The 22,390-nt window shown below is 19.9% G+C and overlaps 3 protein-coding genes across 13 annotated transcripts in view; 1 reads left to right on the forward strand and 2 right to left on the reverse strand.

Annotated features, from left to right (window-relative positions):
• The window catches only part of LOC100576862 (speckle targeted PIP5K1A-regulated poly(A) polymerase), a 40,233-nt gene extending 38,036 nt beyond the window's left edge, over positions 1-2,197 (forward strand). For all 9 annotated transcript variants that reach the window (XM_026438957.1, XM_026438958.1, XM_026438955.1 and 6 more), the window contains 3 exons: positions 165-247; positions 312-611; positions 693-2,197. In XM_026438957.1, the coding sequence (XP_026294742.1) occupies positions 165-247; positions 312-611; positions 693-2,143 (1,834 nt within the window). In that variant the 3' untranslated portion in view covers positions 2,144-2,197. The remainder of the gene's footprint in view (positions 1-164; positions 248-311; positions 612-692) is intronic.
• A 3,632-nt stretch (positions 2,198-5,829) lies between these two features.
• LOC100576829 (serine/arginine repetitive matrix protein 2) lies at positions 5,830-10,369 on the reverse strand. Of its 2 annotated transcripts, XM_003251837.4 has the most exons (7): positions 9,958-10,369; positions 9,256-9,576; positions 8,364-8,981; positions 7,364-8,153; positions 7,120-7,174; positions 6,989-7,018; positions 5,830-6,831 (listed from the first exon to the last, which is right to left on the reverse strand). In XM_003251837.4, exons 2-7 carry the CDS (start codon positions 9,570-9,572, stop codon positions 5,906-5,908), a joined length of 2,736 nt encoding a protein of 911 aa, XP_003251885.1. In that variant the 5' UTR covers positions 9,573-9,576; positions 9,958-10,369; the 3' UTR covers positions 5,830-5,905. The 2 variants fall into 2 exon arrangements, with proteins under 2 accessions (XP_003251885.1, XP_006572185.1); XM_006572122.3 differs by lacking the exon at positions 9,958-10,369 and having other exon boundaries at positions 9,256-9,662.
• A 915-nt stretch (positions 10,370-11,284) lies between these two features.
• LOC725528 (CLK4-associating serine/arginine rich protein) lies at positions 11,285-22,153 on the reverse strand. 2 transcript variants are annotated; one of them, XM_001121363.5, is made up of 14 exons: positions 21,859-22,151; positions 21,424-21,521; positions 19,932-20,107; positions 19,642-19,857; positions 19,392-19,567; positions 16,340-16,413; positions 15,847-16,185; positions 13,469-13,882; positions 13,277-13,387; positions 13,132-13,180; positions 12,349-12,412; positions 12,158-12,263; positions 11,812-12,072; positions 11,285-11,624 (listed from the first exon to the last, which is right to left on the reverse strand). In XM_001121363.5, the coding sequence occupies exons 1-14, from the start codon at positions 21,988-21,990 to the stop codon at positions 11,606-11,608; spliced, it is 2,235 nt and encodes a 744-aa protein (XP_001121363.2). In that variant the 5' UTR covers positions 21,991-22,151; the 3' UTR covers positions 11,285-11,605. The 2 variants fall into 2 exon arrangements, 1 of the variants encoding a protein (XP_001121363.2); XR_412387.3 differs by lacking the exon at positions 11,285-11,624 and having other exon boundaries at positions 11,918-12,072; positions 13,128-13,180; positions 21,859-22,153.
• Between the last annotated feature and the right edge of the window lie 237 nt (positions 22,154-22,390).

A 22,390-nucleotide genomic window follows, 5' to 3' on the forward strand; every position in this document is an offset into this window, starting at 1 on the left:
TATTTAATATTGTTATTGTTATATTTATTTTATATTTATATTATATTTTAGTTTGTAATAATTTGCAACAATAAAAAAATAGAGCAAAAAAATATGTTTATATTTAGAATATATTAATTTATAAATTTATAATTATAATTTTAACTAATCTTTTAATATTATAGAACTTCTACAGAAATTTTATTAAATAAACCAATTTGGATAAATAATGTAAAATTGAATATACAAAAAAGAAAACCACATATCAGTAAGTATTTCTATTTATTTAAAAAATGTAAAATAAAATGTTAATTATAAAATTTTATTTCAAGATCTAAAAAGATCAAAATCAGAGAAAAAAAATAATATCATGGAAAACAGAGGTTCTATAAGTTATGATAACATAAAATATATATTTGACGAAGGAACTACATTTGATAATCAGTTAATAATGTTTTTGAATGCAATACAACTTAATGATATTGAAATAGAAACAAAATATGAATCTGTTTGTACACAATTAGATGAAATATTTAAAGTGATATTTCCAAAATGTAAAACATATAGATTTGGTTCAAGTCAAACAGGATTAGGTTTTAAAGAATGTGATTTAGATATATATATGGATATTGGTATGAATATAATATATATATATACTATTTATTTAATTTTATTTTATTTTATAATAATATTATATATTATTTTTATTCAAGGTGAACCAATAAATGAAAGTAAAAATACATCAACAGATTCATGGACTATGAACAAGATTTTTAAAAGTGTGAAAAAAATTATGTACAGAATGAACGATGTTTTTTCAAACATAATAGGAATTCCAAAAGCGAAAACTCCTATTATAAAATTTTATTATAATAGAACAAATGTTTCTTGTGATATTTCATTTAAAAATATTTTAGGTATATATAAAAGTTATTTGATAAAATATTGTTTGTCTCTTGATAACAGATTAAAACCATTAATGATGATTATCAAATATTGGGCACGACATTTTAAAATATCAAATGGACAAAAAATATCCAATTATGCTTTAGTTTTATTAATTATCTTTTATTTACAACAACCATCTGTTAATATTATTCCACCTTTGATGGTGCTTCAAAATACATGTCAACCACAAATTATAAATGGTTGGCAAGCTAATTTTGATGAAAATACAGTATTACCACCAATTACAAATAAGAATAGTGTTCCACAACTTCTTCATGGTTTTTTTTTCTTTTATGCAACTTTTGAATATAAATCACAAGTAATATGTCCAATAGATGGAATGATACATACAGAATCAGAGTTTAAAGAAATAGAAAATTTACCATTATGTATGAACAGATATAAAACATATATAAAAGAAGATGATAATCTTAAATTCATTGTTAATAAACCAATGTGTGTACAAGATCCTATAGAATTAAGTCATAATGTTACAGCAAATACAAAGTTTTCTACATTAAATTCTCTTGTAAAATATTGTGCAATTGGTGCAGAAATTTGTGCAATGACTAGTAAAAATGATTATAGAAATCTAATAAAAACTTTATTTACTACAGTTATAAAAAAAAAAAGTAATCTTAAATTTAATATTACTATTTCTGCAAATCAATTTCAATGTAAAACAAATAATATAAAAACATGTATAGATATAGAAAAAAAAAAATTTTCCAGAAAAGATTGGTATTCTAATGTTTTTAATATAGTGAAAGATACTTTTGAAAAAGTTTTTAAATTACAACTTGAAATATTTCCAGTTGAAACAGGAACAAAACAGCAAAAGATTGATATATTATCAGATATTCATATAGAAGAACTGCAAAATATTATATTTCATTGTACTGGATCTCATTGTGTATGGCGCAATAGACGAATTAACAATATTATTTTAGATCCTAGTTTAAGTTGTCTTCAAAAGGAAGCTTTTATATCAGAGCAAGTAATAGAAAATTTCAATAAGGAAAAAGGGACAAATAGAATAAATTTAGATTTTATATGTATATTTAAAAAGAAAAATCCTTTAAAAATTATTTTAACTTTAAATAATAAAAATTGTGATGATCATATTTTTCAAGAATTTGCATGTTTTGCTAGAGATAAGTTAGTTGAAATAATAAAACAAACATTAATACATATACAACAATTTAATAAATGTTAATATTACATCTGTATATTACATGCACATATTAAATACCTAATTTTGGACCAAAAATGTGTAATTTTGAAATTTATATTTGTAAAGATGTTTTGTATCTTATAATATTTATTTTTTTAATTATATTACTTTTAATATATTATTGAATCAAAGTTAAATTTAAATAAATCTGGAGTATTTATTTAATTTTCTTTTTATTAATAAATATGATTTTTATATTGTGTAAACTTTTAATTTAATAATTATCAAATTATTATTTAATTATTAATTATTAAATACATGATGATAAATATGAAAAAAAAATAATATATAATTATAAAAAAATAATATATATAAATTATGCAATATAATTTTAAGTGAAAAAAAATTTTGCAACATTAATAATATAATTAATATTTTTGCATTTGCTGTTTTAAGAAAATTTTTTATTATAAAAAATTATATTTCTAATTATATTATTTATTACATATATTAATTATAAATCTTGATTGTAGTTTCAAAAAGCGATTATTAAAATTTGAAGAAATAATTTCTTAAAATTATAGCTTTATTTATTAGTTTCTAAAATATTAATTATTATTAGTTTCTAAAATATTGAAGAAAAACTTCCATTACTATTTATATTATTATACATTGAAAGTTGTGTATACAGACATTTTTAAATATATCGAACGCTATTCATTCAGATGTTATTAATAATATAATAGTCTTTGTTACAATGATAATTGTCAAATATCAATGATATAATAATGATATTGATCCAAATATATGTAAATTACTATTACTAATACTATTACTATTCATCTACAATCTTATTCTTAAGATATTAAACATAATTAAAAACAAATTCTTGGCCTTTAATAATTTAATAATTATGATAAATTCTAATAAGTATAATATTGATCGTCAAATTTGCTATAAATACTAATAATAAATGTGAATTTAATTGATACTATTGTATATAATATTATTGTATATAATTGACTGAACGTTAGTTATCGCAATATATGGCAATTATTTAGAAAAAAGACTTCTTCGCCAATTTTGATGACGTTTATATATATATATATAATTTTATAGAAATCGTTATTCTGAACAATTTTTTTCTATATTTTTTTTTATAATTGCTGTTTGGTTTTAGTTTTCGAGATACTTACAAAAAAAATTGTTAATATTATGTAGAATTTCTCTTCTATATAATATTTGTGTAAATATGTTATAATTTATCATCTGTAATGTAAATACATTGCAACATTAAAATACATAATGTGTGAATTAATAAAAAATTTACTCTTCATGAATTTTGATAGACTTGAAATATCATTATCTATATCGAACTTGAATATAATATAATTAATAAGATAATAATCATTAGCAAGATAATAATCATCAGTATAATGACTAAAAAAAAAAATGTTTTAATTAATTCATTAGTTTTAGATATTATTTAATGATTTCTTTCAGATTTATGAAATATCTAAATTCAGTATAGATTGAATTTAAAATATTTTATAATATTTTGTAAAACTATTATGATCTATAAGCTTTTCAATCAATTATATATTATGGACATCTGTGATGTGCTTATAGAAATAGTAATCGCATATATACAGATATATAAAGAACAATTCTATTAAATTCTATTAAAAAAATAATAATATTTTTTTTACAAATATTTCGAAAACTAAAATGGAACAGCAATTATATGCATAGTAAAAAAGTTCAGAATTTTTTTCCTATATTTAAATCAACGAGAAAACTTTTTTTTTAGATAATCACTAAAAATTTTTATTATTATATCAAAAACTAGTAAATATCGGTAGCTAATATTTTATATTTATATTTGAGGTTTTATCTTTTATTTTTTTAATTCAATAAGATGATTGTATCATATTACAGTCTAAAAATTATTAATCAATTTTTGATTTTATTACAATTTTTGTAATATTATTTATATTACATATATTACATATATATTTATATACGATTTGCGTTACGAAAAATAATACACAATTTCTTAACTAATTTTAAATACTTAATAGCGTTACATAGAATTCCCTCTTGAAGGAATGACATTAAGAGATTATTTTCATTTTTATTTTATATTTACATAACATATTCCTATTTGTTTACAATATGCTATAGAATCATGCCATCGAAACTTCATTAATTATATTATTTTTTCTTTCAATTCTTTCGTTTTTTCATTCTGATAATGTTGTTTGATAAGTAAGTTATCATGATAAGTAAATTTAGCAAATGTTTTTATTCGATATTAAAAAAATCTATCATTAATCAATTTACTAGAAATTGCTAATAATAATTAGTAATAATTTTGTATTTTCATAAGATGTTTGTTTTTAGCAATGTATATTATTATGATAAATTATATAAATAATTTAGCAGTGAAATAATGTATTATAAATAATTACATTTGATTATTTTGAAAAAAATTAATTTTTTTGTACTATTTAATATTTTTTGATAGAATCTAAAAATGTTAATTTTAAATTTAGGAATTGACTGGTTCAAAAATTATTTGTATTTAAAGTTAGTGATTTTAGGCGTATTTTACAGGTTACTAGGACATATTGATTATTTCATACTTATTCACAATTTTTCTAATGAGCAGATACTGATGTATTTGTATATATACAATATATTGTTATTATAATTAAAATATAAGAAAATATAATAAATATATATAAATAAAATTTATATTATTTCATTCCTTTCCTTTAAAAAGTATATTTTTTTTATATATAATAAATTATTATTTAAAGTAATAACGTAAATATATTCAATTGAAATATTTTAAAAAAATTTTGTAATCTTAAAATATTTTTTATGATTTTTTATGATATTTTTTATGATGTGTTTATAATTGATCTTATTTAAAAAAATATAATTTAATAAAAAATGATATATTTTACTACCAGTTTTTATTACTAATTTTTTTTATACACATATGCACAAAATCTTAAATAACAAAATCATTTACTTTTTTTTTTACAGAAAATAAACTATTTTATTTTGAGAAAAGTTGAAAGATTTAATATATATATAAGTATATATACAAAAATGAAAATAAGTTATTTAAAAATATTACATTTCATATTTTCAAAAATACTTTTTTTTTGCATAATATTTATAATAATTTTATCATAATTAAAAAACTTTATGTATATTATTTTATTTCTATTATGATTTTTAATATAATTAATATTAATATCTTAATGAAACAAGTTTAATTACATATATGAAAATGACTAATATTTATAAAATAAGTTAATATAATATGTAAAATTTGTAACATATATATTTTGCTTTCGATTTTAATTTAATGTTACTAATAAACAATGATTTTTTTTACACTGTTCATATTGTCAGATGGTTTGTTTATTTAAAAACATTATTTGTAAACATTATTTGCAAACATTATAAATTTTATAATATACAATTTCACAAATATAATATTTGTGCAATGAATGTTTATATGAATATACATTTAATTTATTATATAATATTATATTATATAATGTTTAATTTGTATTTAAAATATTTAGCATAAATTATTTAATAATAATAATTTTTTAAATTTTAATATATTTTTTAAATTTAATACATAATGCAAAATTTTAATATTTTAAAAAAGTCATAAATTCATTTCAAATTTTTGCAAGAATAGATTACAATTTTTTTGAAATATTGATATATTTGATTACATAATTCTACATTTAAGATTTGTGCTTTACACAATTAATTTTAGAATTTTCCACGAAAATTTCCACGCCCACGATAAGATCTTCCTCCTGAATGCTTTCTTCTGTACACATGTTTTATTAATGGACTTGATCTACCTCTTGTTAATTTTCCTCTTCCGTGCCAATCATTTCCTTTTTGGAATGTGTGTTCCAATTCTAATTCTTCTGCAGAATCTTCTAATATCATTGGACTTTCACCACGACTATGATCACTTCTATTTTCATGAAATTCATCACGTTCTTCTAAAGAATGTCTATAATTAGGCGAATATTTTTCATGACCATAATGATCTTGTAAAGATCCTTTATGACTGGAGAAATTATCTCGGTTTCTTATTGGAGATCCTAATTTCATATTTCTTGAACCATGATCTAAAGAAGATACAGAATCTATACGATGTTCACGATCATCAATCCTTCTAGAAGGAGATATTGTTCTATTCCAAGTCCTTTTTTGAGAAGAATTACTTAAACTCCATCTCAAATCATCAGCTTCTCGAAATTTAGGTGTATAATCAAACATTTCACGCACATTCCAATCTAGACGATCCATAATAGGTCTTTTTTCTTCTTTAATAGCATATTGTAAATCTTGAGGATATACTTGTACTTCAAAATCTACCATAGTAACACTCGCTTGAACAAATTTCGTATTTGTCTCTATTTCATCAGTTTGACAAATTTTTTGATGCATTTGTATATTCTGTTTTATAGAAGTTAAATGTTGACTTTCTTCTTCTTCCCAATATATTTTATTTTTAGTTTTTTGCAAAAGTAAAGAATTTGATGAATATATATTTTGATCACTTCGTATATTTTCTTTCTTTGGATCATAAAAAAATCGTCCTTTCATTTTTAAACGAAGATCTTCCACAGGAAGTTCGCGCAGAGCATGTTCACAGTGTTTTAATATTTCTGGTTTAAATCCTATTATGAAACAGAAATAGAATTATGCAAAATTAATGCATTAATGTTTCTATTACTTGAAAATAAAATTTTGTTTGTAATGATGTTATTTTATTTAAAGATAAAAATGAAAAAAAGCAAAAAATTTAAATTAGTAAAGTAATTAAAATATTTTTACCTGGATATAAGACAGGTAGACTAGTTGAATCTAAAAAGTATAAAAAATGAAATATAAACTATACATTTAAACATATAATGAATATAATATATATAATTTCAAATAGTAATTAGATAAAAATATCTTTGTACCTTTCGCAGAAACAGATGCTTCCAATAGACTGGATAAACTCGTTTTTTCAAATTGCTGTAAAATTAATTCATAAGACAAATATTAATGTTTTTATATAATATTCAAAAACTAAACTGCACACTATATGAAAAGGTATATAAAAATATTATTGCTTATTAATTTCAAAATATTTGTAGTTTTAATAATACAGAATAAAATGGCTATATAAAAAAAATGTTTTATTATAATATATAATAAAATTACTTTTGTATCTGAGATGACTGGTGGTTCAGGTGTCTTTAATCGTTCTTCTTGTGAAGCATTATGATATCCATTATAAGAATCTGTAAATCTACGTTCTCTATAGTTTTGAGAGATTGCATCCTTAGATTTATTTGAAAATTCAAAAGTTTGAATTGGAGATTGACAAGTAGAAGGAATGCCATGAGATGAATTATATGTTTGTACATGTTCTACTGTAGATGCCGTTGATTCATGTTGTGGTGAAGAAATTGGTGCTGGAAGAAGTGCTGATCGATGTGTTGGTTGAATTGAACTAGTATTTGGTTGATTATACATTACTGGACCAGAAACATATTCAGTTTGAGGTAACGGATGTAACGAAACTGAATCAAAATTTATTGGTTGAGATGAATTTTCATAATTTATAAATGCCGGCGGTCCACTATTTGTTATACTTGATGATATTGATGGTGCCAATACAGTTTGATGTATATAAGATGGCATTGACATTGATGATCTAGGTTCTGTTTCTTGTTGATATACATTATTTATTAAAGGTGATATGCCATCCATAGATGAAGGATGTGCATATCCAGTATTCATATGTGATGTCATTATAGCTTCATTTCTTAATTGTCTTGTAAGTTCATTAATAAAAGGGGATCGCTTTCTTCGGCGTTCTAACGATCTACTTCGAGTTCGACTTCGACGACGTGGACTGTATCGTCTACTAATTGGTGAGCGACTGATCTTTCTTCTAAGACGTTCCATACTGCGACTTCGTTGTCGATCACGAGATCGACTTCTTCGGCTTGACAATTTAAAGTTTATATTAAAATTTTTTATTAACTTAGAAAGTTAATAACTTTTTAATATTACAATTTAATAAAAATATGAAAATTTCTCAATCAAATTTAAATTTTATATAAATTTTTTTTACAAAGAAAATTTATATAAGAAATATTTTTATTTCGATAATAAATTTTAAACAATTACATGTTTAAAAATATTATCTTCTCACCGTTCATGTATATTTATACGTCTCCTGTGTCGTTCGGCACTCCATCTTCTATCTGTACTTGTTTTTCGTTCCCAACTAAGTCGTCTAATTGGACTTCTTCGGCGTTCTGGACTAAATCCAAAAGGACTTCTACGAGTACAATTAAATCTTGGACTTCTTCTTTTATCAGGACTAAATCTCAATGGACTTCGATGTCTTTCATTACTCATTTTGAGAGTACTTCTACAACGTTCTGGACTTAATAATAATGGAGATTTTCGCCGAGGAGAATTTATCCTAATTCTATCTGGAGTTCTACGTCGTAATGAACTTCCTCTTTGACGTTCTAAACTTCTACGTCGTTCTCGGCTTCTACGAATATGCATTTCTGTAATGCTTTGAATGGCTTCTGTTTCTGTACCTGGAGGTACAACATTGTCAGAATCTAATAAATGTTTAATAGCTTTTTCCTTTTCAGCTAAAAGTTTGCTTTCAATATCTCTTTTTGTACGTATTTTATCCCTTTCTATATCTTTTGTGCTTTTAGAAGGATCACGACGAATTTCTTCGTGTTTTTTTTCATCTCTCTTTGGTCTTTCACGATTATAAGATCCTTTATAATCACGCCGATATCTTTCCCTATAAGTAGGCTTATAATCATTCTTTTTTATACATTATTAATTATATAAAGAAAAAAATTTAAATTATAAAATATAAAAGACATTAATTATATAATACAATATTAATTGTTAAAATTATAATATATACAAATAAATTATAAATTGATACTACATGAAATGTTATTATAATATTTTATAATAGTTCATATTTTTATTATGTAATATTATATAACAAATTCATTTCTACAATATAATAAATTCTACAACAATATGAATTCTATTATTAAAACTACCTAGAAGGACGTTTTTGTTCTTGATCTTTGATATGGCTAGTCTTAAATTCAACATCACGACCTTTTTCTTCATCACCTTCCCAAGCATCAACAACATCTAAACCTTCCATAAAATCTTCATCGTCAAGAAATTCTTGAAGTTCCTCATCTGGTATATCCTTTAAACCTTCAATTGCACGTTGAACATCTTCATTTGTACTCTTTAATATAGGTTCTTTTTTATCAGCACTTTGTTTTGGACAAAACTGATCCATTGATTCATTTTGCACATTGTTCTTAACACTTGAATCTTTCATTTTTTTTGGTAAATCACACATGTTTCTGAAAGATTAACTTAACTATTGAATGTTAATTCAATAAAATTTATGAAATCAATGAAATTTGACATTTCATATCTTTCACATCAAAATAAATTTACACAATAAATATTTTTAAAATATTTTTAATTTATGATAAAATTAGGATAATATTAAATTGATTCAAAATTTGTCATCTTATTATTTTAATTTTTATGTTTAAAATATATGTAAGTAGTAAAAAGCACACTTTTTGATAAAATATTCATATTACAAATATATTGAAATGAATTAACATATTATAAAACTTAAATTATTAAATATATTTAATTTTTTTTAATCATATATTTAATACAATTATAACTATTCTTTATTATATTAAATTTTAAATAAAAAATAAACGCACCTCTTAACCCTTCGATGGAATATATATTATTGATATTAACACTCTCATTACGTAAGTCGTATTATCTTTATTTAAAATCAAAATAATTTAAAAATTTATATTATATATTTCTTGATTTTGTAAATGACACTTATAATACATTCAAGTTAAAAATCGAAGTTACAGTTGTTTGCCAAGTAGACTGCTCTAATAAGTAATATACGCACTTATTATTAATAATACTTAGTACAATTAAGTACAACACACGTAACCTCAATGATAATTACAACACGTATTAATAATTATATAAATGAGCAACAGTTAATTTGTTTCTTCTTAAAAACTATTATGTAGAAATATTTGAATCCAAGAAATCCGGATCTTGAGGAATCAACATCTATCTATTCCGCCATATTAGTTACCAACAGTTTTGAGATATAGTATAAAACAAGGGCATACTCAAATAAATTTCAATATTCAAATTAATAAAAGAACAATTTAAAATGATATACTATTGTTAAAATATAAAGATTTAAATTATTTATTTTAAGTTCTTCTTTAACTGTTCTATTATATTTTTATTATTTTATAATAATAAGTATTTAATTTGTTCTTTATAAGTTTATATTAAGAAAAAAAAAAGAAATATATACAATTTAAGTAATCATTATCAAATAATTCTAATAAAACTTATAATTTTATTATTTTTCTGTATATAAAATAGTATAAAATTTTTTAGTAATTACTATTAAATAATATAAATAATATATAATATATATTAAAATAACTTAAAAATTCGGATTTTAGGAAAAACAGTTTTATATAAATCTTTTTTATATTAATCTTTATAAAAACATATCATATGAAAATATTAAATTTATTTAAAATAAAATAGAGAATAATTTTTATAAAACTATAACTAATAACTTTTATAAAAACATATCATATGAAAATATTAAATTTATTTAAAATAAAATAGAGAATAATTTTTTCTTGTTAATAACTTACAATTTCTAAATTTTAAATTACATTATTATAGCAATTACACACACACACACGCGCGCGCGCGCGCACACACACACACACGCACACACACACACACAATTTTAGCATTAATAATGAATTTATTATACTTATAGAAAAATAATTTATTTATTTATTTATAATAAAAAGAAATATGTATTACAATTATGTTTTTTAAAATTGAAAACAATTAATTTTATATGAGAAATATTATAAAATATTTTAATGAAATGTTTTATAAATTAATTATAATAAATGATACATTCAACAAATTGTAAATATTTTTTTTTGAAAATAAAAACAAAATTAAATGCGTAAATAAAAATACTATTCATTGAAATATAATTTTATTTACATTACTACTTAATCTTATTTAGAATTAGACGATCACATATAGTTATAAGACACAAAAGTTTATATTGAATAATAATAATAATGAGAGGTAAATAAACAACTGGCTTTACTTTCTTACGACATAAGATTAAACAATATTAATCAATAGTGAAGAATAATTGTAAATTATGAGCATAAAATTTTATATCTTTCTTTATCGCATTTCTTAGAGCATTTTATGGAAGGAATGCAATACAGGAAGTTTTTAATAAAATTTTAAATCCACCAAATGGAAGAACTGCATATTTTCTTGTCAATAATCGACTAGGCCTCTAAAAGAATAGATAATAACGAAAAGTTTTATGAAATTCTCTAAATTTATATAATAATAAATATAATAAATATAATAATAATATTATTATATAATATTATAATAGTATTAATATTATTATAATATAATGTAATAATAATATTATATTATTATTATAATAAATATTATAATATTATTTGCAATTTTACCGGCTATTTCTTGGACTCAAAGAACGAAGTGGTGAATCTCTATATCTTCTACGAGATTCAGTTCTAAACTTTTCACGATCATCACGTTTATCTCGTTCTCTGTCTCTTTCTCGTTCACGATCATTTTCAAAATTCCTCATATCTCTTTCTTTTCTTTCTCGACGTATAATTCGTGGACTACGGCCAGGACTTGGTGTACGTGATATGGAGGAATGCGAATCAGAACTATGACCTTCATAACGATGTCTTCTTTCTCTTTGTCTATAAATAATTAGATAATGATGACAATACAGAACTAAAAGAAAAAAATATATAAAATAAGAATAATTTAATAAAATAAGCATACTTTCTACGTAATTTCAAAGACATTTCTCTAATTTCATCCTCTCTATCTTGTCTTTGCTGTTCCATTTTCTCAATTCTAAGTTGTTCTGCTTTTTTATCAGCTTTATCTAAAATTTAAATAAAATGTAAATGTAATTTTAATATTATATCAATATATAAATTTATTTAAAAATTCTGATGAATTTTACTTACATTGCCTATTTAATAAAGCTTGCATTTTTTTCTTAAGTCGTTCTTGAGGTGTAATTTTCAGTGACTGAAAAATTTAACTCTTAAAAGTCTGTTTTCAATCATAAAAATTTGATTAAAAGTATAAAATATTTTTAAAATTTTAATATAAATTTTATATTTAAACATATTTGTGTTATATGCATATATCTTATTAACATATGTTTGTATATTTTATAATATTGATTTCATATTATATAATAAAATTTATATTAAAATCTTAAAAAAATTATTATACAATTACATAATAAAATAAAATTAAAATTATTAAATATATCCTATACTGCAGAATTTTTTCATATTACTATGTCTACAAAACAAATATATCAAACTACTAAAATATTTGATGTTTTCATTCTGATAATATAATAAAAGAAAAATTTTATAAAAATTATAAATTGTTATAATAACAATTATTCAATATTTATTACTTTAAGGTTAATTGAAATTATAAATATAAAATAATATTAAATTCATAAGTAAAATGAAAATTATATTATATTTTAAAATTTACAAAATTTAAATTCTTTTTAGAATTTAGTTCTCATTAAATAGAAAAAATTGAAATAAATTTTTAAATGTAAAATATCAATAATATAATTATATCATATATATTATACAACAGAATGAAAACAAGTAGCACTTGTTAAAAGTTCTTCATTGAGAGAATAATTATATAAAGAGTATATACTGTCATTTATTCTCTGTGCTTTAAGTGACTAAGTAAGCGTTATGGTTCTTACTGACTTTGTGTCCGCCACCAGAATTTGTACTTAACCCTGCTTTTGGCTTGTTCCTAAAATATGAATAAAAGTTAAGAAAGTATTTAAAATTGATTTTAAAATCATAAAATAATATATGATAATTAATATTAATATAATATTAAATTTACATGCTCGTGGTATTAGTAATCGTTGGTTTTGGTGTTGGTGCAGCAATTTTTTCTTCATTATCTGATAATTCTAATTCTAAACTTGATGATTTTCCACGTCGGCCATAATATCTAAAAAATATTATTTAAAATTATTATTAAAAAAATAAATATAATAAAGAATTCATATTTAGTGAAATATATATATTATACCTAGGCAGTGCTGGCATTTTATTTTCGATACTGTGAGATCGTTTGCATCTGGATTGACTTCTTGATCTTGATCTAGATCTAGATTGAGATTTTGTTCTGGATCGAGATTTAGATACTGACTTTGATGGAGAATAATGTCTTCGACGATAACTATCTCTAGAATGACTCCTGTTATGTGACTTAGATCTTGATTTTGATCTCGATCTGGATATACTGCTTGAACATGAACTTCTAGATCTTTTTGGACGTGAATGAGATCTAGACCTCGTCTTTGATCTTGAAATAGTACGTGAGCGAGATCTAGTAAAACTTCTATATCGAGATCTGGATTCACTTCGAGTTCGTGATCGTTTTGAACGACTTCTTGTTCTTGATCTTGTATTTTTTCTATGTCTTGAACGTGTTCTTCTTGATCTAAATTAAATTTATATATAATATATTTTCGAGATTAAAAAGTTCCCAATTTTTATTTATTTCCAAAAATATTATTTATTTGTTGATATTAAATGGTCTCTTTCAAACTAGTTCCCAAATATATTTATGTCAAATATTTTAAATTATTAAATTATTAAAAAATTATTAAACTACTTTTGAAATGCATTTTTTTATTTCATATTCTTTTGTTTGACAAGTTTGCTTTTTATTTCTTTTATAATCACACTTTTCATGATATAATCACATTTTTATGATACAGTCTCATGATTACAATAATATTTATAAAAAAAATAACATTGTAATGATCAGCTTTCGTATTTGTTGAATGTAGCCATTTACGATTCTTTTTTATTTTCAAAAATGAAAAAATAATGTTCCACGAATGAAGAGATAATTTCTTAATAAAGATTATATCAATATATTTTAGAAGTATTTTGAGAATTTCAAAATATATTAATGTATGTATATTATATACAAATACAATATTATATCAATAAATAAATATTTTTTTTAAATAAATAAAAATTTGAACTTAAAATTTTTTTGATCAAATTTTATATATACATAAATATATTTATACCTAAAAATATATATATAGAGTAGAAAATATTTGTAAATAACTAAATAAAACTAAAAAAAAACTAAAAGTATATAATAATTAATAAATATAATTGTGTATTTTAATAAAATAATTAAAATTATATAATTAGTTAATTAAAATATTATGCAATTATATTTATTAATTAATATATACTTTTTAAAGTTTTTAAAAAAAATAACAAAAAATGAAATATTTGCATTATTTATAAAAATATGAATTACATAAATGTAAGATCACTATATTTTACAAATTTTTTAGAATTTCTTTTTTTTAGAATTTTATATTCTGTTATTACTATTATTTAAAAAGATTTTTGTAAATCAATTATCAATGATTTTTTATAATTTATATCTTGTTTTTATAATATTTAATATTTCAAATAAATTTTTATTATATGAAAATTGTTAAAAATTTAACAAATTTAACAAATTTATAAAATTTGTATCATATATATTTAAAATTAATAAATTTTCTATATAAAATATATATTGTAAATTTATTAAATAATAATAATTTATGAAAAAAGGAGACTTTATCTTGAGTAGAAAATTTATTAAATAATTTTTATTTTTATTTAAAATTTATATTTTTTAAAGTAATTTTTTACATCATCACACTAGTATTAATTTCAAAAACTAAATATTATCTAATATCTAATAAACTAAATATCTAGTATATCTTGTACAATGCTTCCGATTTTTTGTTTACAATATTTGAAATCATATTTAAAATATAATTAGTATTTTATTGCATATAAAATATTTTTTATATTTTTTTAATTCCACAAAAATTCCACCTATGATTATAATATTTGAAAAACAAATAAATTCTCAAATCGTAAAATGTCATAACCTTCAAATAAATTATAACCATTTTTGCTAATATTCATATTTATATAAGTAATGAAAATTTTTTTTTTATTTAATTTTTTTTAGAAAATATATTTAATGTATATTTTTTACATGTGTATTGTTTAGTAAATGTATAATAATGCTTTAATTAATTAATAAATATATCCATAATATATATATTTACATAATACTTATAGAAAATTAATATATATTCGTAAAATTTTTAAATTATAAAAAACAAAATAAAGTTATATAATATTAATTGAAATTTAATTAAATTGTAAGTAATTAAAAATTGTTACTTGAAATGAGATGGAGATAAAATAATAGAAATAAAATCTCATTCTAGCTCTATCTTGCTTCGTACAATATAAATTTAAATAATTTATAACTTAACAAATAAAATTTAATTCATATTTTTGTAATTTTCCGATAGTGTGAATATATTAATATTTTGTATTTTGTAATTATATGCATATTAATAAACTTACCTTGATCTCGATGTACTACGTTTTCTGTCATGATTTCTATATGATTTAGATTTAATAGATCGAGAACAACTCCTAGATCTTGATTTCGAAAGTTTTCTATTAACTGTTCGTTCATTCAATGCTGGACTGTCTGATCTTCTATGTCTAAGATGAGAATAATTAACTTTTTTCGAATTAGAAGAAGTAACATGAGACGAACTTCCATAAGTTTCTTCTTCACCACCAAAACTAGTAATATAAGTTATTTGACCAGTATTTATAGGTGAAATAGATCTCGAGCGAGATTTAGATGATGATTTTCTATAAGGATTATATTCAGGACTTTCTCTTGCTGCATAACTAATAAAGATAAAACAAATTATTATAAATATTTTAATTATTAAAATCATTTAATTAAAATATGAATATATTATTTATTTACTTATTAATAATTGATTAAATGAATATATTTTTTCAATATAATAAAACTATTATTATATAAAAGTAAATATACCTAGGTGGACTCATAACTCGACCAATCATTTTCTTTTCTCTAAATGCTCGTCTTTCTCTACGTGATCTTCTACCCTATAAAATGTAATATCATATGAAAATATATATTTAATTGAAATTATTATATATTATATATATACTATATAATTATAAGTACATATATTATCACATATATATATAAAATATAGAATGGATAAAATGAGTTTTATAAACTATTTTCTCAATTATAAATATTGATATGATTTATTTTAAAATTGAATGATAGAAAAATTAAATATTTATATATATTAAAAAAATTTTTAATAAATTTTGAAAATAAAAGAAGTTGCCTATTTTTTTTTTTAAATATGATGTTGAATTATTTTTTTTATTATTTAAATAATAATTAATATAATATATAATAATAAATAATAAAATATATAAATAATAAAATAAATAATAATAATATATAAATTAATATAATATAATATATAATAATAATTTAAATTCTTATATGAATATTTTTATTGTATATTAAATATTACATTAAAATATTATTTTTTTTTTGTTTTCAATTTTAATTTTTTTCTTTTAATTTTTTTTTTGTATTTAATATTTTTTTTAATTTTATGTTATATATCTTTTTAATTCACTTTATAGAGAATATCTGCATAATTATCATTATAATAATATAAAAAAAAATCTTTTTTAAGTAGAATTTAATCAGTTTTCAAATAGTTATTTAAAAATTATTTGAAAATTTAGAACAATTTAAAAAAAATTTTTAAATAAAAAATAAGATCATCTTTTTTAAATAATATTATTTATATTTAATTTTGTAATTTTGTAGTTTATAATAATTATCAAATCAAATTCGATAATTATTAGTATTATAATTTTCAAAAATATGAAAATATTTTAATGTGAGTTATTTTATTTAAATTAAACAAAGTAAATATTTTTTTCAGAAAAAAAAAATTTTTATATTTATACTTTCTATTTTTTTGCAAATATAAACTTTTGTTTATTTAATAAACCTATAATATTTATTCTTACAGAAAATCATAATTGATTAAATGAATATATTATAATAATTTAATAATTACAAAAAAACATGAATAATATTTAAAAATCAAATTAATTTTTATGTATCAAATTATAATAATTCAAATTATAATCTATTTTATTATTTCTGTTTATTAATCTCATATTTCTGAATTTAAAGTGATTTTAACATTATAACATTATTAAGTTTGAATTAATAAAACCGTAATCTAGATATCATATACTATATATACTAATTAAATTATATCATATACTCATTAATTTTAATTTTGTAGAATTTAATATATAAAATACTAAAAAAAAAATATAAATAGATAAATACTGCTTTTATATAACTCTCATAAAATTTATTAATTAATAAAAATATTTATTAATTATTAATTTTTGTTGAAAATAAATTGATACTTTTTTAAGGAATAAAGTACTATATCAAATATTAATATATTAATATATAATTCCATTTAAAAAATAAAATTGACTTTTATATGTACATATCTATTTGCAAGAAAATTACAATTGTTTTCCTTTAAATCATTTAATTTTTATCTAGAAAATATTTTAATACTAACTAAAAGAAATGAAATATTTTAAATTAGAGATGTCAAATTTTTTTTCTGTAGACAACTGATTAACACGTTGACTGCCACGCGTATTCACGCGCGCTATTGTATCAAATATAGTACTCCAGTACTTCTACCGATATTTTATTAATGCAAGTTGCGCTGATGATTACAAGAATGATGTCTCATTTCTTTTCATCATTGCTGTTCGCATTCGCAATAGAAATATCGATAATAATAATTGTATTGATAATAGTTTCTTATGCTAATACAATTAGAAAAGAGATTAAAGGTATCGAAAACTTGATGTTCAATTTCTTCTAAGGATTTCAGTTGTAAATGGTTTAATAGTTTAATAGTTTACAAAATTGTAACAAAAAAAAATATAAAAATTAGAAGTTTTAGAGAATTTAAAGAATTATTAGCTGCAAAATTATTAGGATTATCTGAAAGTACAACAAAATCTTGTCAAAACCTCCAACGAAGTCAACATAATATCGCCGTTCGGAAAAATAATTCTGGTATAAATATGAAATGTGCAAATTATGTTATTCAGATAAAAGACAACAAACGGACCGATCAAACGCATGAAGGGATTAAAAAAAAAAATTAAAACAACTTTTTATTCAAATTGTCCAGATCAACTTTAGTTTTGTATAGAATGTTTTGAAATTTCATATTCAAAATAATTTTGTTAGTAAATTATTTTATTATTTTTATAATAAATAATAAATAATATATAATAAATAATTTAATAGTTTTAATATATCCTATGGAATATCTTTCCAAATATCTAAAGATTCCAGATACTTACGAAGATTCTTCATAAGTAATCAAATAAACATTACCCGAATATGGGTAACACAATCCGATGAGAATTTTTGCTGTCACCCGAACGCGGCAGTCAATGTATTAATCATCCGATTCCTTATTTGATTTCAAAAATTAAATTTTTTTCTGTTGATCAATTTTATTATAAGTAATCTAATCACTATTACATATTTTGCGTATGAACTAAATGTGATGATAATAATATATCTATACTCTTAATAATTTGTTGCAAACAAAATTTTTATATTTGTATATTTATTGTATATTTATAATAACTAGTCTTATAGTTATTATTATAATATAATCTTAGTAGTAAGATTCGTTTTGTAATTAAAAGTGAAGTAAGTATGGAGAGAATTTTTTCTCTATCTAATTCTAACAATTAGAACAAAAAGAACAAGAAAAAAAAAGCTATTGTAACTAGCAAGATTTATACTCCTATTTTAGATAATAAAGTTAGAAATTCCACTCTGTATACATCATAATTAATATATAATATATCAATATGTGATCATCAAAATTATTAATTATATTGTGATAATATATATTAATATAATATAATATAATATAATATAATTATAAGTATTTTATAAAACACAAAATTATAAAATATTTTACCGAATACATAGCTTTTTCTTCTTCTTGTTTACGTGCTTGTCTTAATGTTTCAGCTTCTTCAAAATCTTGTGTTAAGAAACTAAAATAATCAGCGCCCAAAAGTCCATATTTCTGAGCTACTAAATTCATTTCATGTGCTTGTGATGGCTCTATTTGAGATACATCTACACAAATATCTAAAAAAAAAAAATTAAATTTATGTTTATACAGTGTATTATACTGCATACAACAATTATAAAGTATAACTTACCTAAATCAATATCACTATCTTCATCGTCTGCTTTTTCATCAGATATAACAATATCCAATGATTTTACAGTTTCAGATATTGGTTCTTCTGTTTCATAATTATATCCAATAGCTACATTATTACATGATTTTTTCTTATCTCTAGCAGCATCTAATTTTGTTGATGAACCAAATTGTTCTTCCAAATGTATTTGATGTAAAAATTTTTCTTCCGTTACTATATTGAAGATTTTTATCAAACAATTTAAAATAATAATAAAATGTAAATTTTAAATAAATGCAATTTTCTACCTCCTAAAAATTCATTTTGAACAATAATTCGGTAACGTTCATAATTGATATGTCTGTCTTCACTAGTAAGAGCAATATCTACATCAATAGAATCTGGTGCTTCTGGTATCCAATCAAGATGAGCACGAACATCAAATCGATCAATAAGATTGTCTTCATTCCCTTGCCATGGCATCCTAGTAATATAACATATATAATATATATAAAATTGTATATAAAATAATTTGTTATTTTATTTATATTTTATTATTATTTCATTATTATAATATTTCATTTTTTAACATAATTTATATTCAATTATATTATTCAATATTTATTTTTAATACATAAAACATTTTTCAAATAATTTATAATTTTCAATATTTTAACTGCAATAAATATTATGCAAATTAACTAAATCTTATTTTTTATGAAATTATATATAGAATCTATTTTAAAATTAATATATTCATGATTGATTTTTGTTTACAGTTTATTTGAATTCTACATATATTTTCAAAATTTTATATCTAATTCTATATCTAAATATCACAAGATTCTTTAAATATATATGAATATAAAAAATATTGTTTTTTTATATATTAATTATAATCATTTTGAAATGACACAATATAAAATAATATACTATTATATTGTCTTTATTAACAGTATTATTTCTCATGTGTAATTTCATATAAAATTTGTAAATATTATATAAAAATAATGAATTTGAATTTTAAATATTCAATATGTTCTTGATTAACAATATTTTTTATTTTTGTTCTGAAACTATTCTAAAAAAAATTTGAAAAATATCTAAAATAATAATATAAAATGAAAATTTATTTCACAAATTTTTTAATAAAATCATACTTGAAATGATAATAAAAAGATATTATTAAAAAAATAAAATAGATAAATATATTAATAATTATTCTGCAATATTAAAATTAAAATATCTTTTAAATCAATAATTTTTTTCTATAATATTGTTCTATATCTTTTGTGTATAATTTATGAATAATGAATTTATATGTTAAAAAAATAAAAAAAAAATAAAGTTAACTTCAATATTTAAATTATTGAAGGATTAATATTTAAATAATAGATTTAATAATATATATAAATGTTCATATATATATATATATGAATACTTTTGAGGAATTAATTCTAAAAGCAAAAACAAATAAAAGTTAATACATAAAAATATCAATGGAGATTTATTTAATAAATTATGAACAATTGAAGATAATATTAGAAAAAATTACATTAAATAAAATGAGATAGAATAAAATAGTTCTATCTCATAATCCATTGTTATCTCTTTTTTTATAACAAATTTAAATAATTAATAGTTTATAATTTAATAAATAATAAATAAATAAGCAATTAATATCTTTATATATTAACTTTTGTATTTGTTTTGATTTTTAAAATCAATCTTAAGCTTTCTCATAAAAACATTAATATTCTATATATTATATTTAATATTATTAATTATATATTAACTTACATATTTGCAGGACTATCACCAGCTGTAGCAATTGCTGGATCCAAATGTATTTTGCAAGGTCTTCCATGAAGTTGTAGAAATTGTGTAGGATCTGATTTCTATGAAAAATATAAATAAAATATAAAATACATAAAAATAAAATATAAAAATATATAAAAATAAAAAGAGAATACATAAGAGAATAAAAAAAATATGCATTTGTAGTTAATTGATGTATATATATAATATATAGTAAAAGAAAAAATAAGATAGTTAGAAATTACTTAATTTATATTTTATATATATATTATTAATAATTTAAGAAACTGTAATGAATAAATGAATTTAGGTTAAAAATTAAAAAAAATAGTTTAGATTTAATTATAAATAAATTTAATATTAATTAGCAACTTATTAAAATTTATGTAAAAATCATTAATCAATTTAATTTCTTACAATTTTTTCATAATAATCTCGTCGACGTTCAGCTCTACGACGATAATCTACTAACATTCCACGAATTTTTTTTTCCTGCTTTCGCGCTTCATGCCACATTCTACCACCTGTTTTTTTCACGGAAAAACTCATTTTACATGTCAAATAATTCAAAAATCACTAAATTAAAATGGAATTTCCATGTAATTAATAATTTTATACAAGGAATCCAAAAAATGATTAATTAACAAACTCTTCTTTTGAGAGGTAGACATATTGTATTTTACAAGCGCTATTTCATAGCCAAAAAATATGATCTTACGTTACTCCATTGATAATGTACATTGCAGATTATACATTGCAATTAAAACTTATTTACACTTATTAATACTGTCTTTCTTTATTATAGAACTATTATTTCATTATATTTAAATTTATCAAATTTATATATTTTTAAAAAGGTATTTAATGATTATGATTAAAAAAAATAAATGTTAATAAATATTAATTGATATGTTAAAGTTGATTTAAAAAAAAATTGTTTTGACAATAA

This window comes from Apis mellifera, linkage group LG2 (genome assembly GCF_003254395.2).
Source record: "Apis mellifera strain DH4 linkage group LG2, Amel_HAv3.1, whole genome shotgun sequence".
Taxonomy (NCBI): domain Eukaryota; kingdom Metazoa; phylum Arthropoda; class Insecta; order Hymenoptera; family Apidae; genus Apis; species Apis mellifera.

What these genes read in the sequence shown, in the direction of transcription:
- LOC100576829 (XM_003251837.4), bottom strand. Translation starts at nt 9,572, where the DNA reads ATGTGTGATTTACCAAAAAAAATGAAAGATTCAAGTGTTAAGAACAAT. An exon ending in GAACAAAAACGTCCTTCTAG is followed by an intron (nt 8,982 to 9,255) that starts GTAGTTTTAATA and finishes GCCTACTTATAG; the next exon opens with GGAAAGATATCGGCGTGATT. An exon ending in CGTATAAATATACATGAACG is followed by an intron (nt 8,154 to 8,363) that starts GTGAGAAGATAA and finishes TAAATTGTCAAG; the next exon opens with CCGAAGAAGTCGATCTCGTG.
- LOC725528 (XM_001121363.5), bottom strand. Translation starts at nt 21,990, where the DNA reads ATGAGTTTTTCCGTGAAAAAAACAGGTGGTAGAATGTGGCATGAAGCG. An exon ending in AGATAGTGATATTGATTTAG is followed by an intron (nt 19,568 to 19,641) that starts GTAAGTTATACT and finishes TTTTTTTTTTAG; the next exon opens with ATATTTGTGTAGATGTATCT. An exon ending in TCTTTGAAATTACGTAGAAA is followed by an intron (nt 12,073 to 12,157) that starts GTATGCTTATTT and finishes AATTATTTATAG; the next exon opens with ACAAAGAGAAAGAAGACATC.